At 40.0% G+C, this 21,999-nt stretch overlaps 1 protein-coding gene across 1 annotated transcript in view; it reads right to left on the reverse strand.

The window, feature by feature from the left end:
* The window catches only part of LOC139449803 (E3 ubiquitin-protein ligase MYCBP2-like), a 129,005-nt gene that overhangs the window by 91,189 nt on the left and 15,817 nt on the right, over positions 1-21,999 (reverse strand). Inside the window, exons 12-28 of the mRNA XM_071231339.1 lie at positions 18,927-19,214; positions 18,124-18,291; positions 15,934-16,089; positions 14,677-14,745; positions 13,705-13,816; positions 12,660-12,784; positions 10,566-10,694; positions 9,908-10,027; positions 9,610-9,691; positions 8,537-8,651; positions 7,739-7,832; positions 7,164-7,295; positions 5,788-5,866; positions 5,153-5,227; positions 3,635-3,804; positions 2,839-2,964; positions 620-747 (exon numbers count right to left, since the gene is read on the reverse strand). Of these exons, the coding sequence (XP_071087440.1) occupies positions 620-747; positions 2,839-2,964; positions 3,635-3,804; positions 5,153-5,227; positions 5,788-5,866; positions 7,164-7,295; positions 7,739-7,832; positions 8,537-8,651; positions 9,610-9,691; positions 9,908-10,027; positions 10,566-10,694; positions 12,660-12,784; positions 13,705-13,816; positions 14,677-14,745; positions 15,934-16,089; positions 18,124-18,291; positions 18,927-19,214 (2,168 nt within the window). The remainder of the gene's footprint in view (positions 1-619; positions 748-2,838; positions 2,965-3,634; positions 3,805-5,152; positions 5,228-5,787; positions 5,867-7,163; positions 7,296-7,738; positions 7,833-8,536; positions 8,652-9,609; positions 9,692-9,907; positions 10,028-10,565; positions 10,695-12,659; positions 12,785-13,704; positions 13,817-14,676; positions 14,746-15,933; positions 16,090-18,123; positions 18,292-18,926; positions 19,215-21,999) is intronic.

A 21,999-nucleotide genomic window follows, 5' to 3' on the forward strand; every position in this document is an offset into this window, starting at 1 on the left:
TACTAGTTATGTCCCTCCTATTGACCAATCAGATTCAATCTCTCATATCACTTGCATTTGCTTCAAATAAAATGGTATCAAGACGGCACCCAGTCAAGACGATTTAATCGATTTGAAAAATATGTGTCAACGCCGAGTTGATGTTACACCTGCTCTGCAAATCCTACAATCAAACTAATTTGGCACAGCATTTGTCATGTTATTTAGGAACCAGATGTCGATATCATTACGGGATTTTGATTGGACTAACTCCAAAATGTAACTCCATAATTCCAGCCCAGTGCACCAAGAGTGAAAACTGACCTTTTAAAGTCAGTTAACTCCGTTGCCTCATGAAACATTGTCACATAACATGTTTCAAAGCGACTATCATATTGTGGGTCAACACAGTGATACCAAATGTTAATTCGATTGTGATGTGTACAGTAAATGTTAGTGCATCATAAAATATATGTGTTAGGCTGTGTGTCGTCACATTTATTAAATTTTTAAAAAAAACATGGACTATTAACCAAAATATAGTTCATATTTTATTTTTCATATTCAGATTATATAAATTTTGTTATCATGATTTGAAATTACAGATATACCAAAAAATAACAGCAGTTATCTCCCTTACCTTTATCCTGCCGAAGTACTCTCCTCTCCCTCCGAAGAGTCCAAATCCTCCCAGCAGAATGTCTGTATCACACATGAAGCGGACGGCCTCGACTGAGTGGCCAGAGTAGCCCCACCCTCCACCATGGCCTGTTGGTTCACACAACTCTCCATTAGGTCATAGAGACTATAGATACACTCAACTCTCCATTAGGTCATAGAGACTATATACACACAACTCTCCATTAGGTCATAGAGACTATAGATACACACAACTCTCCATTAGGTCATAGAGACTATAGATACACACAACTCTCCATTAGGTCATAGAGACTATAGATACACTCAACTCTCCATTAGGTCATAGAGACTATAGATACACTCAACTCTTCATTAGGTCATAGAGACTATAGATACACTCAACTCTCCATTAGGTCATAGAGACTATAGATACTGACAACTCTCCATTAGGTCATAGAGACTATAGATACACTCAACTCTCCATTAGGTCATAGAGACTATAGATACACACAACTCTCCATTAGGTCATAGAGACTATAGATACACTCAACTCTCCATTAGGTCATAGAGACTATAGATACACACAACTCTCCATTAGGTCATAGAGACTATAGATACACTCAACTCTCCATTAGGTCATAGAGACTATAGATACACACAACTCTCCATTAGGTCATAGAGACTATAGATACACTCAACTCTCCATTAGGTCATAGAGACTATAGATACACTCAACTCTCCATTAGGTCATAGAGACTATAGATACACTCAACTCTCCATTAGGTCATAGAGACTATAGATACACACAACTCTCCATTAGGTCATAGAGACTATAGATACACACAACTCTCCATTAGGTCATAGAGACTATATACACACAACTCTCCATTAGGTCATAGAGACTATAGATACACACAACTCTCCATTAGGTCATAGAGACTATAGATACACACAACTCTCCATTAGGTCATAGAGACTATAGATACACTCAACTCTCCATTAGGTCATAAAGACTATAGATACACACAACTCTCCATTAGGTCATAGAGACTATAAATACACTCAACTCTCCATTAGGTCATAGAGACTATAGACTGTGATACACTCAACTCTCCATTAGGTCATAGAGACTATAGACTGTGATACACTCAACTCTCCATTAGGTCATAGAGACTATAGACTGTGATGCACTCAACTCTCCATTAGGTCATAGAGACTACAGACTGTGATACACTCAACTCTCCATTAGGTCATAGAGACTATAGACTGTGATACACTCAACTCTCCATTAGGTCATAGAGACTATAGACTGTGATACACTCAACTCTTACATCACAGACAGCAACCAAGCCTATGCAGATATATTTATACCAGCTACAACACAACTTTGGAATATGCTATTTGGGTCAGAGACCATTACACAACTCAAGAACTTGCTACACGGAAAGGGAGATAATGGTATACACTGGGATTTAATTATGGAGACAAGCTATGTCAAATCATTCAGTCGCCTCAGGCTTGGTTGCAACAATCTTAATGCAGATCAGTAAAACAGATATATATTTGGATCCTTAAGTTTGTTCCTGTAGATATCATACCTAAGATACTTTTCTTTTTTGTGTGTACAAATTACTATATTCTTTGAAATAAAATGTATTTTTACCAATATGGTTAATCTTTACATTTGTTTGTTTGTTGTTTAATGCACACACTCAGCAATATTCCAGCTATATGACGGCGGTCTGTAAATAGTCAAGTCTTGACCAGACAATTCAGTGATTGACATCATGAGCATTGATCCACGCAATTGGGATAGGATGACATGCATCAACCAAGTCAGCCCACCCGATCCCTCTAGTCGCCTCTTACAATAAGCTTAGTCACCTTTACGGCAAGCATTGGTTTTTTTTTTAACTCTTTAAAAACAGTGCTTTATGGAAATTTGTATTTGAGTAAGGAAGATCAAATCCAAATATTAGATTCTATTCAAAACTTCATATTAAAAACTGGCAGATTCTCAATTAAGAAAATGAAATGATTAATAAAAACTGCAAATGTATTTATCATATATACACATCAGCAGAAGAGGTATGGAACAAACCAAGAATCACAATCAGGATGAAACTGGAACCCATGATCAGAAGATGCTGGCACATAAAAGGGATGCAACTCTTATGTAAGGACTTAGATGAATTCATTGTTCCAACCAAAAGCACTTACTTTCAAACCTATTGATGATTGAGTAGTCCTCCCTGGTGTATATCTTTGACGTGGACTGCTTCTCTCGAGCCTCCTCTATCACAGTCATGTTCAGGAGATGGGCAGTGGTCAGAGTGTCCAGAGATCCTGTACACAGAGGGAGGGAATGACTATAGGTTTAGGGGAGCCAAATCAGGACATGTACCATCTTGCCAAGGCAAGAGAGTTAACCGACTATTAAAATCCAGTTTCCACCCTATATCAGGGTGCTGCCATTTTGTTTGAAGCAAATGCAAGTGATATGAGAGATGAAATCTGATTGATCAATAGGAGGGACATAGACGGGACATAATTCGTAATAGCCACTGGTGTCACTACGATCAAGCCCAGAAATTCCAGCCTAGTTTGGCAAGGGTGGAAACTGGACTTTTATAGTCAGTCAACACCCTTGCTTGGGGAAGATGGACTTGTACAGAATTTCAGTTACAAAATTTAAGGTCTTTACAAGGCGCCCTCCCAAAAATGCAAGGTTAATTATCTCTATACCAACTGGCTTAAATCTATTTTCTGGCAGAAGTTCAATTCAAGGCCTTTGAACTCTGCTTTTCACCACAAGGCCAAAGAACAGGCTTCACATGTAAATATGTGGAATCAGACTTTAGTGAAGCAAACACTATCAACTTAGCTAATCACAACCCCTGAACAGATCAGGTTTATGAACAGATCAGGTTTATTCTGTTATTGCTGAAAATGTGTAAATGAGTAAAAAGAAACTCCTAATACAGACCAATGTACATCCTCAAGACTTATGACTCACCTAGCATATGTAGAGCTGCATGTGAGCGTGTGGCATGACACCCCATCCTGGTCGGGACAGCCAACTCAGGGCTGAACAGGTCGCAGTAACCCGGGTCAACACTTTGAAGGTCGTGTGACTCTGTCACCAGCACATTATAACAGTTTACTTCCTGGGTCTTTGGACAGTATCTGAACGGAAGGATCCAGGATTGTAGTAGTCGCAAACAACATGAACAACTCTTTCAAAATACATTACTATCTGTAAAATGCAACCAGTGTTTGATCATCTAGTCTTTGAAAGGCCTTTAGAAGTGATACCATTTAAGGAAGAGAATTTGTGGATATCAACTTCTTTATATGAGGAACACAGCGCCAGTTATCTGTTGGCTCCCCTTGTTAGGTTTCCACCTTTGTTATCTTAATACTTTTGTTGTTCTTACAGGTACATATATAAGCTCTCTGCCTCATAGCATATATTCACCAGATGAAGGAGTAAGTATACTCCAAACGTTGTGGTCCTAACACAACAAAGACCATGACATCCGTAAATTTTCTTCCTCAAGTCTAATAAATGTTTTACTTCATAGGTGAGGAGGAATGGGGTTTAACGTCGCGTGCAAGATTATTGCACTTATATAGCGTGTGCATGCGCGTGTGCGTGTGCGTGTGTCTGCTTGTACTAGTCCGGACTGATGGCGATTTATAGTGCTAGCACACTGAGATACCATGCCGCAGCTTAACATGAATACCCCACTCAGACACAGTATATTGACTCCGAGCTGACCAGTCCTTGTTTTAGCCCCTTAATGCCGAGCACCAGACAGGGTAACAACAAGTGCAATGTTTTAACGTCTTTTGGTACGACGCGGTCAGGGATTGAACACCGGACCTTCCGCTCTCTGGGTGGACGCTCTACCACTAGACCACGGAGGCGGTCTTTTACTTCATAACTGTTTTCTCTTATTTTACATTATCTAACTGTATGTCATTCATTATGGAGTGAGTGGGTGCATGGGTGGAAGAGTGGGTGGAAGAGTGGGTGGAAGAGTGAGTGAGTGAGTGAGTGAGTGAGTGAGTGAGTGAGTGAGTGGGTGGGTGCGTGGGTAGGAGAGTGAGTGAGTGAGTGAGTGAGTGAGTGAGTGAGAGGGAGTATGGGTATGGGTATGGGTATGATGAACCACGAGTCAGTGAGTAGGTTGTATCTTACGCCGCCTTTGGTAATATTCCAGTAATATCAAGGTGGGGGGACACCAGAAATGGGCTTCACACATTGTACCCATGTCAGGAATCGAACTCAACCTTCAGCATGAAGAGCGAACACTTTAACCACTAGGCTACCCCACCGCCCTCTGATGAACCAAGAATGGTAATGAGGTGAATCAGGAATTCCAACCCACGATCACTGGATTCTAGCTCCTATCAAATTGCAGTGCCTTACATGACTGGGTCACACCAGGTGATTTCAAGGACCAAATTCCTTAACACAATGTTCCTAGGAATCGCTTTGAAAATATATCAGTCTGAAAGTTTTCCTCACCCCCAGAGCAGATCATAGACGGGGTCAAGACACACAGCCTGGTCACTCAAGTCCACCTGCTCCGAGCCACTGAAGCTGATAATAAAACAGTGGAGATGAAGCACAATGGTTACAATTGGGAACAGTTCTCTTCATTTGTTTGTTTGTTGTTTAACGCCACACTGAGCAATATTCCAGCTATATGATGGCAGTCTGTAAATAATCGAGTCTGGACCAGACAATCCAGTGATTGACATCATGATCATCGATCAACACATTTGGGATACAATGACATGCATCGATTTCAAAATCGGCCCAACCAAAATTTTAAGAAATGAATCTTTCTTCAATTCGTTTTTTCAGCAATGAATATATAGTAGGTCTGTAAGGAAGAAACCCTTTGACATGTCTTTAAATACAACAATTATTTCTTTAATTTAATTTAATTTAATTCATTCTTCAATCACTCTGCAATAGCACTTTAAGCAAAAAACATATATATTTTGATTTCAAGATGAGACTTTGTGGAAAACAAGTAATTACCAAAATAGCCTGCAGACTTTCATTGCAGCCGCTTCAGTGGTGACATGTAGAACATCTGCTAGGATACAGTTAACAAGTGTATGATGAGGAAGCCACAGTTATCATGAACCTACCTCTTACAACTTCCATCCACTTTACTAATCATCAGACATTTCATTATGGCTGTACTGTCCTCGCCCTTCGGGATCAAACCTGCACACAAATGTACTTCGTTGAACAAGCCATAAGTTAATATCAAACATGGCGACCCATCATTAGCTTCCAACGAGGCCAGCTTATCTGACAGAATCATTGTATCCTAAACAATAAGACTGTCAGACTTAATACATCTACCACTAGGATCCATTTTCAGATGGTATCATAAATACTTTATCACATCCCCATGTCAGAATGATGAGATCTGATTGGTTCATGATATCTTGATAAAATACGATGTATCCCGCCTTGGAGGGAAATAAATTTCTCAGCAGAAGAAAAATCCTTTATACCCCGCCATGAGCATTACAGGCTGCACGTGGATTTCTGAGAGGCCGAATAAATCCCACATAACCCACTTCGAAGCAAAAAGCCGCACGCTTTTTCCGAGTCAATGAAAGTCACGTGACATAGCACAAGTTAACCTCTGCTCAATCAAACAGCTGTTTTCTATCAATTTTGAATTTGTTTAATTCTTTTACAATATCATATTGGAACACGTCGGTCAGATAAATTAGTTGTTGCATTTGTTTTTATTCCTGTAAAACCTAACACAGGACGCATTAAACTCCATGTACCCCTCACGATCCTGCTACACCTAATCTGGTATTACTGCAGCTATTCATGTGGATAACAAGGACGAAGTTCAAATGTCATCACATCTACTTTCCAATGAGCAAAGTTGGGGAGATAATGCCAAGTCAGTAGAAGTGAGTGAGTGAGTGAGTGAGTGAGTTGGGTTTAATTCCAGTAATACCACAGTGTGTCAGCTTAATGTGAAAGAAAAGCCTGAACTGATGCAGGTCTCAGACGTCTACCACTTTGGTGAAATCCACGATCACGGGTATGGTGCTGACAGACCTAGAAATATAATTAGGGTAAACAGGGATTCGAACCCATTCAGAAGCAGTATTACAGCCATATTACTATGACCTGTACAGTGAGTCGAGCATCAGTACACCCCATGACTATGAGCATCAGTACACCCCATGACTATGAGCATCAGTACACTCCGAAAGTATCAGCAAACGTTGTATGTACGAGTATCAATACACACTTAAGTTTTGTCTGTTGTTGAATGCTGCACTCAACAATATTCTAGCTATATGATGGCAGTCTGTTAATCATCACGTCTGAACCAGACAATCCAGTGATAGATATTGTAAGCAATACTCCATGCCTTGGGGTACGAAGATGAACATTTAACCAAGTCACCCAGTCTGACCATGAACTGACCTCTTTGGACGAGCATTGGAACCTATCCTCCTAGGTTGGTAATCCATTAAAAACTCACCTATACATGTCTGACTAGCGAACAGGTTTGAGCGGGCGAGGGTGTGAGCATTTATCAGTGACTCGTCAACTCTCATGAAAGTCTGGTCCCCACTGGCTCCGATCCACGTGGCACGACGACCAAATCGGGAACCTGCAATTTGCAATTTCACTCATTACTGACCAATGAGACACTGAAATGTTCCTGGAAATTTCAATCAAATGATTTTATATTTCTTAATGTGGAAGTGCTGTGATGTAAGTAATGCAGGATTAGACGCTGCCAGTAGTCTGCTAGTCCCACGGCTGGTAAAGCTGGAAGGATTACATGTTGTTTCATATTCTTACTGTATTGTATCAATCACTTGTCCGAACTGAGAAGTACATCAGATGCATTTAAATCATGGAAGTAACTGCTGGCATCATGATCAAATATTTTCTTTTTGAGTTGTAAAAACACACTAGTGAGGAAGCTGTCAAATAAGCATATTAGTATATATCCTGATGACAAGGAATTATAATGTTCTATGTGGAATTTGACAGCATGTATGTCTGAGATGCCTCATCCAAGATGTTGATGAAGCAGAGGGTACTTACCAACACCAGGGACTGGTCCAGGGATCGAGTACCATGGTCCCTTCTTACTCTTCACTCCGCCCTCATCGGGGCCCATCCGACCAAGAGCCCCTTTCTAAAACACAGACATCATCTCAATGAAGACAGGATTAATTTATGAATGTAAATTTCTTTATTATTTTAATGTGATGTTTCAACACAGATGCTATACCTTTATAATGAAGCTGAAATCTATGTCTACCTGTCTTCATGGATACTACAGCTTCTCAGCTTTTTCTTAAAGTAAAAGATGAAGGTGGAACAAAACCTTTTCATAGTCACATCTTGTAGGTCTTGGGATGGTGCTAGTATCGACACAAGAATGTTGGATCTACGTATTGGGGTGCCATTTATCAGAAAAAGCACAAGGCAACACAAATGCATTTTGATTTTCATGGAAAGTATTCAGGACTTTGTACCATAGTCACTTGTTAAGCTGCATTTGGCGACCCATATATCCATATTTGTGGCACTTTGGGCCCTTAACATTAAATTTGGACACAGATTAATGTCAAAAACGAGATACCTTAAAAAAATACATTGATATTTCAATGGGAAACTTTCATGAAGTATTTTCATGAAGTGATGTTTCCGTTGCGGTTCAGAATATATGTGAGCTATCAATCATATTAATTTTCTGTGAAAAATTTAACTACCCTGGACTAAAATAATAATGTTTTTATAATGCAGAAACAAAATGGACGGATCTTTATAATGCAGACAATGCATGAAAAAGAAGTCTTTATTCTTTCAGCTGCAGTCTTCTTATTAAATTCTTACCTGATAGTTGCCGAATGTGTAGACTTGACCACTGGTCAGCAAGATGACCGTGTGATAGCTGCCAGCTGCCACTTGAACGGCAGATAGAGGAAGGGGCACCTTGCTGGGGCTGCCTCTACATGAGAAGTATAGCAAAACAAAACATCAATGTCTAGGGGTGGGGTGGGGGGGTGTCATGGAGGGCTCCGTCATCTCAGGCGCCATAATTTGCTGGACAGAGTTGTTTCCTTTGGGCTTGGGCACGTCAGAAACCTGATAATGGGTTTGAATGTCAGTTCCTCCCGATTATATTTCTAGGTCGGTCAGCACCATACCCTTGCTTGTCGGTTTCACCAAAGTGGTAAACATTTAAGACATGCATCACTTCGGGCTTTCCTCCCACATTAAGCTGACATGCCTTAGCTAAGACAGCTTCGTGAATACGCCGCCAGATGGTGATGGTCAGTTATTGGTCACTTCATCATCCAGACACTGCGTGAGTGAGTGAGATGGGTTTAATGCCGCTTTCAACAGTATTCGAGTCATGGATCTATGCCGTCACATGTGATCCGTTTTTGAGCGTTAGTTCACACAACATACCAGTATGTTCGTTTGTGCTTCAAACCAATCTCATATCTCTTGATTATGAGTAATACCGTATTCGACGTATTAAGCGCCCAGGGCGCTCTCAAAATTAGAAATAGGGGGCTCTTATTAGAATATTATTTTGGTGAAAAAACAGAGTTGAAAGATTAATTTCGTGGTTTATGGTGACAGCCTGAAATGTTTGTGTACGACAGATATAGTTTTCCAGAATTTAATTGCCAATAATTAAGGGTGCATATAACACACAAGTGTATTATTCGCAAATAAATAAGTCTTGTGTACATTGATCAATCGGAAGGGGTGCTAATTGGGATTGTTCACTAGCTAATATGTCAGCAAATATCGCCATGGGCGCTTATTTGAGCGGGGCGCTTATTACGTCGAATACAGTACTTCATATATCAACCAACACGTATGTAATTAGCATTTCTTTCGTCAGTGAGTTTACATGCATGGTATTTAGTATCTGAATAATAAATCCTGATTACCTGACTCCAGTGTCTCCTAGTCCAAGCTGACCCTGGTGGTTGCTGCCGAATGTGTACACATCTCCGTTCTGCAGCAGCACCACTGGAGATGCAAAATAATTCCAATGAAAATGATGGCATAACAATGTCATCATTTAAATAAATTAATCAAAAAACCCTGCCAAGTTCTTACTCAAATCTCATGCAATTTCCTCAGTCCTTAAGGACTGTTTTCTCCAGTAAATTATCAAAGACGATGGCCACTGACTGCTACTGACCAGTAAATTATCAAAGACGATGGCCACTAACTGCTACTGACCAGTGTGATGCTGTCCACAGGTGATCTGCGTCACCTGCACATCCCCGGCCCCTATCTGCACCTCCAGGGGCGGCAGGCTCACCAGCTTGATGTTCTCCGCCTCTGGGTCACTTCCACCTTCTGATAGAATACTTATATTTCTTATTATATACTTATATTTGGGGTGAAACAATACAGCAAGGTCACGATACGATACATATCACAATACATATGTCACGATATCATAAGTTTCGAGATATGCATAATTACATCAAATCACATGGAAACTTCTTGACAATAAATATTTCTGAGCAGGTTCAAATGGAAAAGCTATCTGCAGACACATGTCCATAGTGGCTTTTTTTAGTAGTGACCTTGAAATGCTAATTACAACACATTTTGCTATATCTGACTGACAAAAATGCCAGGGGTCATCAAACTAGTAAGTAATTTTTTTCAGCAAGTGTATCGTCTTTTATCGACACAGAAAAAAACGTATCGTGTATTGTATCGTCACATGAAAACTGACGATGTACCAGTGCACCAGGGTATCATCAACTTATATAGAGTTTTCTTGTATGTATCAGATGAGTAGGGTTGGGTCGAGTCCAAATTTACAACCCGACATTTAAGGTACGTTCCACCAGGAGACAAGAACATAACCAGCCGTGACACTGACCCCGTTGTCTCTTCTCCTTGACTAGTTTCTGCTGGGCTTTTCGTAACTCCATCTTCTGCTCCAGACGTTTGCCCAGCTGCTCCACATGTCGCACACCCTGCCTACTCGCTGAAACACGGACTGGTCCATCTTATATTAACATAATTATGCCAGTAAACATCTTCAATCAAAGACAAATTCCTACCCACTTCACTAAACTGATGCTAAGTTCCATGAAAAACACTTTACTTTAATAAAAAGTATCTAACAAATACTGAATAAAGTGGACATGATGGAATGATATTTCATTATTATTTGATATTCAATATCGTATCTAACAAATACTGAATAAAGCGGATATGATAGAATGATATTTCATTATTATTTAATATTCAATATCAGGCTCAAATAACCAAAAACATTTAAATAATTCAGTGTGACAAACTACCAATAAAGTTTTTTGTAAGCACACACAGAAAAGAAATGAAGTATGTCTCCTTGCAAGCGGCTTGGGCAGCAAGATACTATTACTTGCACAACTGATAATGGATAGTAGACAGTGAAGACTTATGTTGAAAATCTGAAGATTTTTATGGTGAGATGACCATAAATACAAAATACAGGACTTAGGGCAGTGATGTAATAGGGGCTCTTCACAGGAATTATATTTTGTTCGGACTGCTGACTTTTAACTTAAAAATTGTTGTAAGAAAATATCCAAACATGATGAGTCTGATGAAGCAAAAGAATACAAATGATATAAAACTGAAATGAAAACTGACTCTAGTTTTAAGACTTTAATTACAATAAGAATATGACAATAGTATCAATCAATCAATACAAATCTAATATAGAGTACACAATAACTACTCTGGCACCTAAGCTTGAAGCAGTTAAAGCACCATATCTTTGATAAATTTCAATTCGATATGTTATATTTAGTATATCAGGATAGTTAAATCCACATCTGTACTGAAATATAATCTGACACATCTCTTTATCATACTTGTCATATACAGTGATAATTCTAGGGTGGAGCCATGTGCTTTTAGCCCCTACATTTTATAAAGGCCCACATTTTCAAATACAATGGGGCATTGTAACATTGTGCTGTATGGGCGTACCTCTGGAATATTTGAAACAAATATTATGAACATTGTGGGGATGTCTTCTTCTTCAGAATCCCACAGGTGGAAATCATGAAGTCTGAGTCAGACAGTGCAGTGGTTGATAGCGAGAGCACACAATCAGTCGGGTCAGAGATCACCAAAGAATAGTATACTACCTTAATAACGGATGCACTTATAACAAACTGACGGATATAACGAACTGTTTTTTAGGTTCTGGCCATTTGCTGTATATTTTAGTCAAAATGAACATAATAAAATATAACAAGGGCAAAAGTGAGCATGGCTCACTAATACCCCCGACCCGCCTAGTGTGTCAGTAGTTTCAAATTAAATAGCTAGGATAGGGTTAGGGTTTGAAAAATTCATAACAATATGGAAAATTAATAAAAACAATTTTTTTTCTTTTGATTGCACCCCTCCATATGACACAGATTATATGTAGTAAGTTTGAGATGCATCCACTGAATAGTTTAAGAGAAATCACACAGACAAAGTTTTCGGATGGACATTAGGGTTTGAAAAGTTCATTAAAAAAATGGAAAATTAATAAAAACAATTTTTTTTCTTTTGACTGCACCCCTCCATATGACACAGATTATATGTACTAAGTTTGAGATGAATCCACAGAATAATTTAAGAGAAATCGCACGGACAAAGTTTTCGGATGGATGGACGGACGGAACCTTGGTATAACTCTATACCCCCAACCTTTTAGGTCGGGGTATAATTAGTGATCCCTTTGAGTTCGTTATAACCATACTTTACTGTACTTGCAATCAGCTTGCTCAAGCATAATGGCCTGGGGGGTCTATTTTGCATCAAAACTCCAAGAGGGACAGTGGATAAGAGTATTGATATTGCAACAACTTGTCTTACATTACGAAAGTAAAAAACAACAACCTAGTAAAAAATTAACTGCATTCCTAATACTAGTAGGACTAGTAGACTAAGTAGAAATTAAGAAGCTAAAAGAATGAATAAATACCTTTAGCAAACACCTCAAGCAATCCTCGTTCATCCAACTCTTCAAGCTCTAGCTTCTCCCCCGCACACACACGACACGCCCCACACTCGGCACACCCCGAGTCTCCAGCGCCACACCCACAGGGCCTGAAACATCACATGGCAGAAACAGTGTTGAAAACAGGACATACTCTTAGGCATAAAAAATAATAGTCTTGGTTCTCAGACACCGCATGCATCATCATAAAGTTTGCCGCATGTTGCGCGATGTGTTTTTTTTCATTTGAAAAAAAAACATATAAAAAATTCTTAAATATTCAAAGTCCAACAGTAGTCAAATACAGTATTCCGGTATTTTACTCATCAAGGAATACATTTATGATGGGAGGCCCTTTCCCAGGTTCATTGTACACAATTGTTTATTTGGTTACATACAAGTTTCAACAACCCCCTTCATCCCCCCCCCCCCCCCCCCCCCCCCTGAAAAAACAACACACCGCCCACCCGCACTTCAAAAACCATTGCCTGAGGACCAATTCTTTTTTTTTTTAAAGCCTTATCACGTTTTTATTATCACAATCTCAGTAACTTTATCTGGTAGACATGGCTCTTCAAATTACAATAAACAGCTGCAAGGGACGGCCACTTCCTCTTACTGGAATGACAGAATCAAGATTTATGGAATAATCCGCCATCTCTAAGTTACATACCGGTAACAGCTGCTAAAAAGTCCTGGAATTCCAAACCTGGGTCACTTGAACTGAACTGCACATTTATCTTATTGCTCCTCCCAGTGTTGAATCTCCAGAATGAGTGAGAAGGAATTGATTGTTTTCAATGCTTAAGTAAGCACTATGCTAGCTAGGTCACAGCGACCTGTGAATGACTGAGCGTGGATGAGGCAAAACAGTGACTGAAAACATGAACAATGATCAACTCCATCAGAGCACGATGACACAGAATCAGCCAAGTCTTATAGTCTCACAACCCAATCCAACTTAGCTGTCTCGCACAATAGTGCTGTGGACATATTCCAACAGTGTTAGATTCCGTAATCTGTAACTCACATGCCAGGGTTGCGGTCCACCCTGTTGCTGTTGATGCAGCTGACGCCGTAGCCAGTACACTCCCCGCACACGGTGCACACCATGCACTGGTCCTGCTTCCACCGGTGTTTGCCTGCACAGACAGAACACTATCTCATTCACAGAATTCTTTGTTTTTTGCACTCATCAATACTCCAGCTATATGAGAGTTGTCTTTAAAATACGTCTGGACCAGACAATCCAGTGACTGATATCATGAGCATCGACCCATGCAATTGGGATACAATGACATTCATCAACCTAGACAGCAAGACTGAACATCCGATCTTGTTAGTCACCTCTTATGACAAATATAGTCACCTCTTACTGCAAGCATGGGTTGCTGAAGACCTATTCTATCCCGAATCTTCACACTTGTCACAGAACTTAGCCATAAAGGAATCTTTGTGCTATGACGATCATAATCCTTGTCCATTAAGCATAGGTGTTGACAGGGCAAGGCGCTTGATTGCACATGCAGAATATAATCTGACCTGAATGACAGGCAATTGCCCTGGCAGTACAATACCATATACAGAATACATAAACATCAAACACCCCAAAAAACAATAACCTTGTACAAACTTTTGATTATTATATGCAGATCACAATGTTACAGTACAACAGATCCGTGAAGATCCGGGGTAGAATAGGTCTTCAGCAACCCATGCTTGCCGTAAAAGGCGTCTATGCTTGTTGTAAAAGGCAACTAACGGGATCAGGAGGTCAGGCTCGCTGACTTTGTTGATGCGTGTCATGGATCCCAATTGCGTGGATCGATGCTCATGATATTAATCACTGGATTGTCTGGTCCAGACTCATTCATTTACAGACCGCCGTCATATAGTTGGAATAATGCTGAGTGCGGTGTTAAACAACAAACCAAACCAAATACTGTACAACAATCCTTCAACTGATCAGCAGTCCATCAGTCACGTACTCCTATACACTGACCTGGTCCACACAGAGCATCATCATTCTCCACTTCCTCCTCCTCTTCTGCCATCATCACATTGCTGCTTGCTGAAACACAACAAACACCTCACTGCATGGGAGAAGTACATGCTAAAGAGTAACATCCACTTGTAACCTTCATAATTGATAAACATTCAGAGTAAAAGATCCGATTTGAACGAGATTGAACATTTTGTTTACCACATTCTGCATTCATATCCAGAACTGGTCATTACTATACAAACAAATAACTACTCTTAACGAGGTCAATATGCAAAAACAAGGACCTGTGGACCTGACCCCTGAGGTGGTCTGACCCCCTAAGTGGTCGGGTCAGAGGGTCCTTGTTTTTGCATATTGGCCTCGTCAAGAGAAATCATTCGTTTTGTTTTAACAAAATTCACTTGTTTTGTTTCACCAAAATTCTACTGATCATTTTTCGAGTCAACATTTGAGGTGTGTAGGTCACATGATTTCAGGGTCTACATTGAAATGTATTGTTTCATCCCATGGTACAAAATAACCAATGGAATTGCAAGATTCTCAATTCAGGTATAACAAACATTATTGATTTAGGTGGATATCAACCAATCAACTGGAAATATATCCTACTTGTTAGTGAGGTGAGTCTTTCAGCATTCTTACAGTCACAATGGACATGAATTGTCTTCACACAATTAACATTTTCTGCTCATTTTACTATCAAGTCTGAAGAGAGCCCATATGTAAATTATTTAACAAAAACGAGTTTTTCTCTCAGTTAACTATTTACATCTTTCCGAGGAAAGGGAGTTAACTGACTATTAAAGTTGAGTTTCCACCCTAGCTGAAATAAGCTGGAATTTCATGGCTCGATCGTAGCGCCACCAGCGGCTATAATGAGTTATGTCCCTCCTATTGAACAATCAGATTCCACCTCTCAAGATTATCATGATCTCTACTGTAGTAACAGGTCTTACCTCCCGAATTATATCAAATCATTTGAGCACCTTGATTAATAACATGAAAAGATTTGGAAAATGCCCAGTTGACGGTACACATGAACTGCCAATCCTGCAGTTGACCGAAATCAACACATTCAAATCCAAGGTGTTAACAAACCGTATGTCTAGCTCGTTACGCGAAAATGTAACTCTGGAATTCCAGCCTAGTTCGACAAGGGGTGGAAACTGGACTTTTATAGTCAGCTAGCTCCCTTGCCTCGAGAAGAAGAACTATTTATTGATTCCATCTCACCAGGCTCCCGACAAAACTCACTTTCTCTGGATGCCCCTGGGTTGAAGTCCCGGCCACACTGGCCCTTGTTGTTGATCCCATAGGTGAAGATCTGGCCCTTGTTTGTGAGGGCCACAGCATGCGCCTTGCCCAGGTCAATCTGGGTCACGACCACGTCCTTCAGGTCAGTCACATGACCTGGAAATTAGGTCAAGGTTAGTCTGCACTTTTCACACCACTGCTGAGAGTGGTCCTTCTTTTTGGCTACACATGATAACAGTACATATACAGCAGTTATTGTGACCTCATAAACAAGAGTATGGGGTGTTTGTAAGGCCCATGGCCAGTTAAAATTACAAAGGCTTGCTGAAACATAAAGTAGATGGCCTCTTCGACTAGACAAAATTTCACCCTTTTCCATCTATGTTTATTTTTTATAATTGTATGCAGCTCAATGGGAAAATATGTGGGGAGGATGAGGTCCTGTGAATGGTTTACTCGAAGAAACATATATGTCAGAGTTTTAGGGATGAAGAGTCATAAAAATTGCAGAGGTAGCTACCCAACCTCAGTTTAAGTTGTAGGCCAGTTAGTTTTGAGAAAGGCCAGTACCTTTAAAAAGGAGCAAATCCTGCTGCTTCATACAAATTTGTTGTTAAATCTACCCCTGTACTTGGAATGTTAGGGGTGTCACGATTCATTGATGCATCAATCATGAATAAACTCCTGGAGTTATAGATAAACTAGATGCCTACCCATGTATCAATTTATATTCAATTCAGTTCCAACTTTCAAAAAGTACAACCTGTACATGAAGTTTTGCAATAACCAAGCACAGGCTACCTTTACCTACCTATCAAAAGAAATAATGTTAAACTTGACTGAAAAATAATATAAGAATAAACCTATATGATCCATGCAAGTTAACCCCAATTTGGATGATAGCAATCTCTGGTCAGCCAGCCACATGGAATATGGTTCAGTTAAATGGCGTCTTCAACAGTATTTCAGTTGCACTCTACAATCAATCTCAGCTCCCTGGGGATCATACAACCCAAACTGCCTGTAAGGGGCTAGAAGGTTAACAACCACATTGCCATCTCATCCTACCGGGTACCCATTCACTGCTGGGTGAACATGAGGCCGAACAAAGTCACTTGCCCAAGGATTGTTTGTTGTTTAACGCCGCTATCAGCAATATTCCAGCTATATGACGGCGGTCTGTAAATAATGGAGTCTGGACCAGACAGTCCAGTGATTGATATTATGAGCATTGATCTACGCAATTGGGATTGATAACATGCATCAACCAAGTCAGCGAGCCTGACCACCCGATCCCGTTAGTCGCCTTTTATGACAAGCAGAGTCACCTTTTACGGCAAGCATTGGTTGCTGAAGACCTCTTCTACCCCGGAATCTTCACAGGTCACAACATGTTTTGTACTAAAGTAGGTGTATGGAATCATGAAGTAGGCAACTCTGACAGAGGCTTGAGACAAAACACTGCTTTTGTCTATTGGTGTTTGTAGTTAGATGGTTGTGGCAACTGCTAGCTAGCTACAGATTTTGTAGATGTTGTCATACATGTATAAAGACACAGTGCAAAAACAATTTCCATCTACCTGCCCAAACTTGTATTTTGGCATTATTTTCAGTAGACTGTGGGCTAAGTCATAATGTCCGCAATAACTGCCTGCCCACCTGCCAGTGGCTGGTAACTTTTCCTCCACCAGCCTGACTGTCTGGTAGATCATTTTTTTCCTACTTACGTATTCAGTTTTTTCATAACTCATTGTAGATTTTCAAGTAATTGTTTGCATTATTTCCATTTAATCAAGACACTTTTTGTCTCTTATGTTTTGCAATTTTTCCATATTAATAATGTCTAATAATGTTTGATCATAACTCATTGTAGATTTTCAAGTAATTGTAATTCGGTTATAACGAACTCAAAGGGACTACTAATTTTAGTTTGTTATAACCGTAGTTCATTATAAGCATATATACAGCATTACTATAGCAAATAGTCGGGACCAAAAAGTAAGTTCGTTATATCCGTCAGTTCGTTATAAGCGTGTTCGTTTTAACCGTAGTCTACTGTATTTCAAACACTGCTTAGTACACATATTAACATCAGTTGATCTTGCCATACACAAATCCTGGGCGTCGGACCAGTATCTCAAGTCCCAGACAGTAGAAGCAGACAGATTAGTATATCTGCAGGACACTTACCACTCGCATGGTCGCAGTGTGCGGTGTCCTTGCCGTACATGTACACCTCACCCTCCTTGGTGACCACCGCGCTGCTGCCGCTGTTGCAGGCCGCATACACCACCGACCGCGACTCCAGGCGGATCATCTTCTTTGGTTTTACTGGTTTGGGTTGTCTTCGGTTTTTGGCTGCGGTGTAAAAACAGGATATGAACACATCATGGCTTTGTAGAGATAGGGCCTTGATGAGGGTTTATCATGTTTAGAATCTGTATTCCAACATTATTATCAGAGAATTGTCCTTATATTGTTTCAATAAAAGTGCTTCATACCACACACACACAGTCAATCTGTCAAATGACCAAACATCATTTCAGTGCTTGGTCATATGAGTAATATTCATCACAAAAAGGTAATATCGGTCTTCCCCTTGAATCTGGAATTGAAATATTCAAAAGATTCATAACTGTCACTTGCCAATTTTGGGGTCACTCCGATTTCCTTTCATAAAATTAAAATTGAGAGTCATATCACCAACACGATTTATGAAATCACGATGTAAAAAAATAAATAAAACAGTTTTACGCCGCTTTTAGCAATATTCCACAAATATCACAGCAGTGGACACCAGAAACGAGCTTCACACATTGAACCCATGTGGAGAATCGAACACGGGCCTTCAGCATGACTAGCGAACGCTTTAACCACTAGGCTACCCCACCACCACACTAACCACTCGCTTCACTACAATGATATAGTAGCCATGATAAAACACCATCAAGTTTCAGTTTACAAATTTACAACACATATGAAAATAAACTTACACAAACTGGAATCTCCATCCTCCCCTCTCCTGGGTGTGCCGACAAAGAACACGCCCCCATCCTCCGACACCATGAGAGCATGTTGTCCATCATGCCCTACAGCCAGGTGGACTATCTTGGGGCTCTTGGTGATAGGGAGCTCTGCCCACTTCCCCTGGGAGGGGCCGCCTTGCTTGATCCCGAGGGCTGCTGACTTGCCACTGTACAACAGCTTGCCCCCCACAGTCCTGATTAGGGTGAACTCCTTACCTGTGCTGACCGAGGCAATGTCTTCGTCAAATCCTGTATCTGTAACACACATTGTAAACATATGTGACCAACCATGACGTAAGGGATCTTATGAGTGAAAAATCACAGTTTGAATTACACTCTAAAACTACAGCATCATAGGAACACAAAAATACAATTCAAGGTGAGGTGAGGTGAAATTGGGTTTTACGTCGCATCCAAGATTATTGCACTTATATAGCGACGTGCATGCACGTATGTGTGTGGCTTGTACTAGTCCGGACTGGTGCCGATTTATAGTGCTAGCTCACTGAGATACCATGCCACAGTTTTAACATGAATACCCCACTCAGACACAGTATACTAATTCCGAGCCGACCAGTCCTTGTTTTAGCCCCTTGATGCCGAGCGCCAGACAGGATAATAACAAGTACACCCTTTAAACGTCTTTTGGTATGAAGCGACCAGGGATCGAACCCCGGACGTTCCGCTCTCCAGGCTGACGCTCTACCACTAGACCACAGAGGCAGTCATACAATTCAAGAGATATGTGACATCACACATATCTATCTTCACTTAAGTAAGCTGACGTCAAACGCCATAGCATAATTGTTTCCTAACACCCATAAGGTCTCTTTTCTCCTTGGGGGTTACATATGTAAGCATGTTCTTAATTTGAATCGTAATGGGATTTATAAGTCAAAGGGAATGAGTACTTTTGATGGAGATATACACTTTTATACATTACTATGCATCATTATACATAGGTAATTATACATTTTTCCAACACTTGAATCAGTACTACAGACAACTTAGCTACCCCAATAATGAATGAATGAGTATTGTTTTACGCCGCATCAGCAATTTTTCAGCTCGCTACGACAAATAAAATCGTCCATCAGGATATTTAAACAGAGAAGCAAAGTAAGATCCATCTTGGTTGCTGTTATTTTCTTGCCATACAGGCTTGTGTACACTACATTCCTGTACACACACTGTACACACACCGTACACGCACCGTACACACACTGTACACACACTATACACACGTCCAAACATTCAGCCATCATGTGGTTTGTGGTATGAGTGCCTATTAAAAGTCAGCTAATTAAAAAGGGTAGTGAGTGAGCGAGTATGGTTTTACGCCACTTTTAGCAATATTCCAGCAATATCATAGCCATGGGATACCAGAAATGGGCTTCACACATTGTACTCATGAGGAGAATCGAACCCGGGTCTTCAGCATGACAAGCAAATGCTTTGACCACTATTCTACTCCACTGCCAAAAAAAAGGTAGTGTTCAACTCATGGTCAAATCGGTCATGATCCAGGCTTGAACCTTGCAGAAGCAAAGTGTAGGGTAAGAAGTTGCAAGGAAGAAACATGGATATAGGAAAGATTTCCTTTGTTATTAATGCTAAAAAGATATTGTTCTTTTCAGATTGCCATTAAAATACATCAGTTTCAATTTATGTTAAGTTTTCTAAAGAATCCTTTCACCAGTTTCATTCAACATGGGGACACCATCTTTGTTTTTTAACCTGATATAACCTGAGTGCTTATTGGTCAGAGCATTCTCTGGCCTACTTCTTGCTGATGGTAGGACATTTATTCGATATAGCATCATATAAAACGGTAGCTGTATGTATTCTTGGTTTGGTTGGTTTGTTGTTTAACACCGCACTCAGCAATATTCCAGCTATATGATGGCCGTCTGTAAATATCGAGACTGGACCGGACAATCCAGAGACTGATATCATGAGCATCAATCCACACAATTGGGATCAATGACATGCATCAACAAAGTCAGGGAGCCTGACCACCTGATCCTGTTAGTCGCCTATCGCCTTAGGATAAGCATAGTTGCCTTTTACAGCAAGCAGAAGACCTATTCTACCCCGGATCTTCACGGGTGGTCTGTATGTATTCAAAGGTGTTGGAGGAACAGAGTGTATACAACAAGCCCATGAAGTTTTGACGATTGGTTCCTATTTGCAAGAGTTAGAAGATTGTCCCAAACAGATGAACATTAGATGCTGGTTTCTCGCAAGACAAATACTGTTACACTACTACAGACCAGGGGTCCGGAAAATTTAAAATCCCAATCGGACATTTACATTTATGCCACGCCCCCTTCAAACAGCGTGTTTTAGTACGACTTTTTACACACAAATTACAAGTTGTTACGTATTCATAATATGATGAATTATGAATTGTTTCAATTTAAATTGTTTACTTCACCGGACAATTAATAACAAATAATATCATTTTAGATATATATGGAAAACATACGTTTGTTTCTGTTATAATAACGATCTGTCAACGTTGTGAACGGTCTAATTAATATTCATGAGTCTGCTCAAGTGTACGCGTTGTAACATTTGGATCGAGACTATTATCCCATATTTGGTTATCACGTGACCTCACGGGAAAAGTGTTTTTTTTAAACTAAAGATTATTTAAAAACAAGACAGATAATATAATCATAAATCCTAAACTATCGTTGATAGCAATAGTTATTTGAATACTTTTTCATCTCTACTTAATTATTGACCATAAAAAAATTTGATATCGATCGTCACAGAAAGCAAAATGGCGGTCAATCAAGATTCAATATACGACTAGCTACTGAAAACAATAAAATCGGCAAATCCTCATTGTATGTCAACCAAGTGAAAGTCGTTTGCCACGACTTACAAAATGATCATTCAGACTTTGTGGGTTTGTCAGATCCGCTCGACTGATCTGCATCGGTTGACTGGCTGTCGTCACGCTTTCGCTTCTTGTCTGAGGTTACGTATCGTAGCATTGTGAGGATAATGAGGTACATCGATGATGCAAGGT

This window comes from Haliotis cracherodii, unplaced genomic scaffold (genome assembly GCF_022045235.1).
Source record: "Haliotis cracherodii isolate W230 unplaced genomic scaffold, xgHalCrac1.p SCAF_8, whole genome shotgun sequence".
NCBI lineage: Eukaryota > Metazoa > Mollusca > Gastropoda > Lepetellida > Haliotidae > Haliotis > Haliotis cracherodii.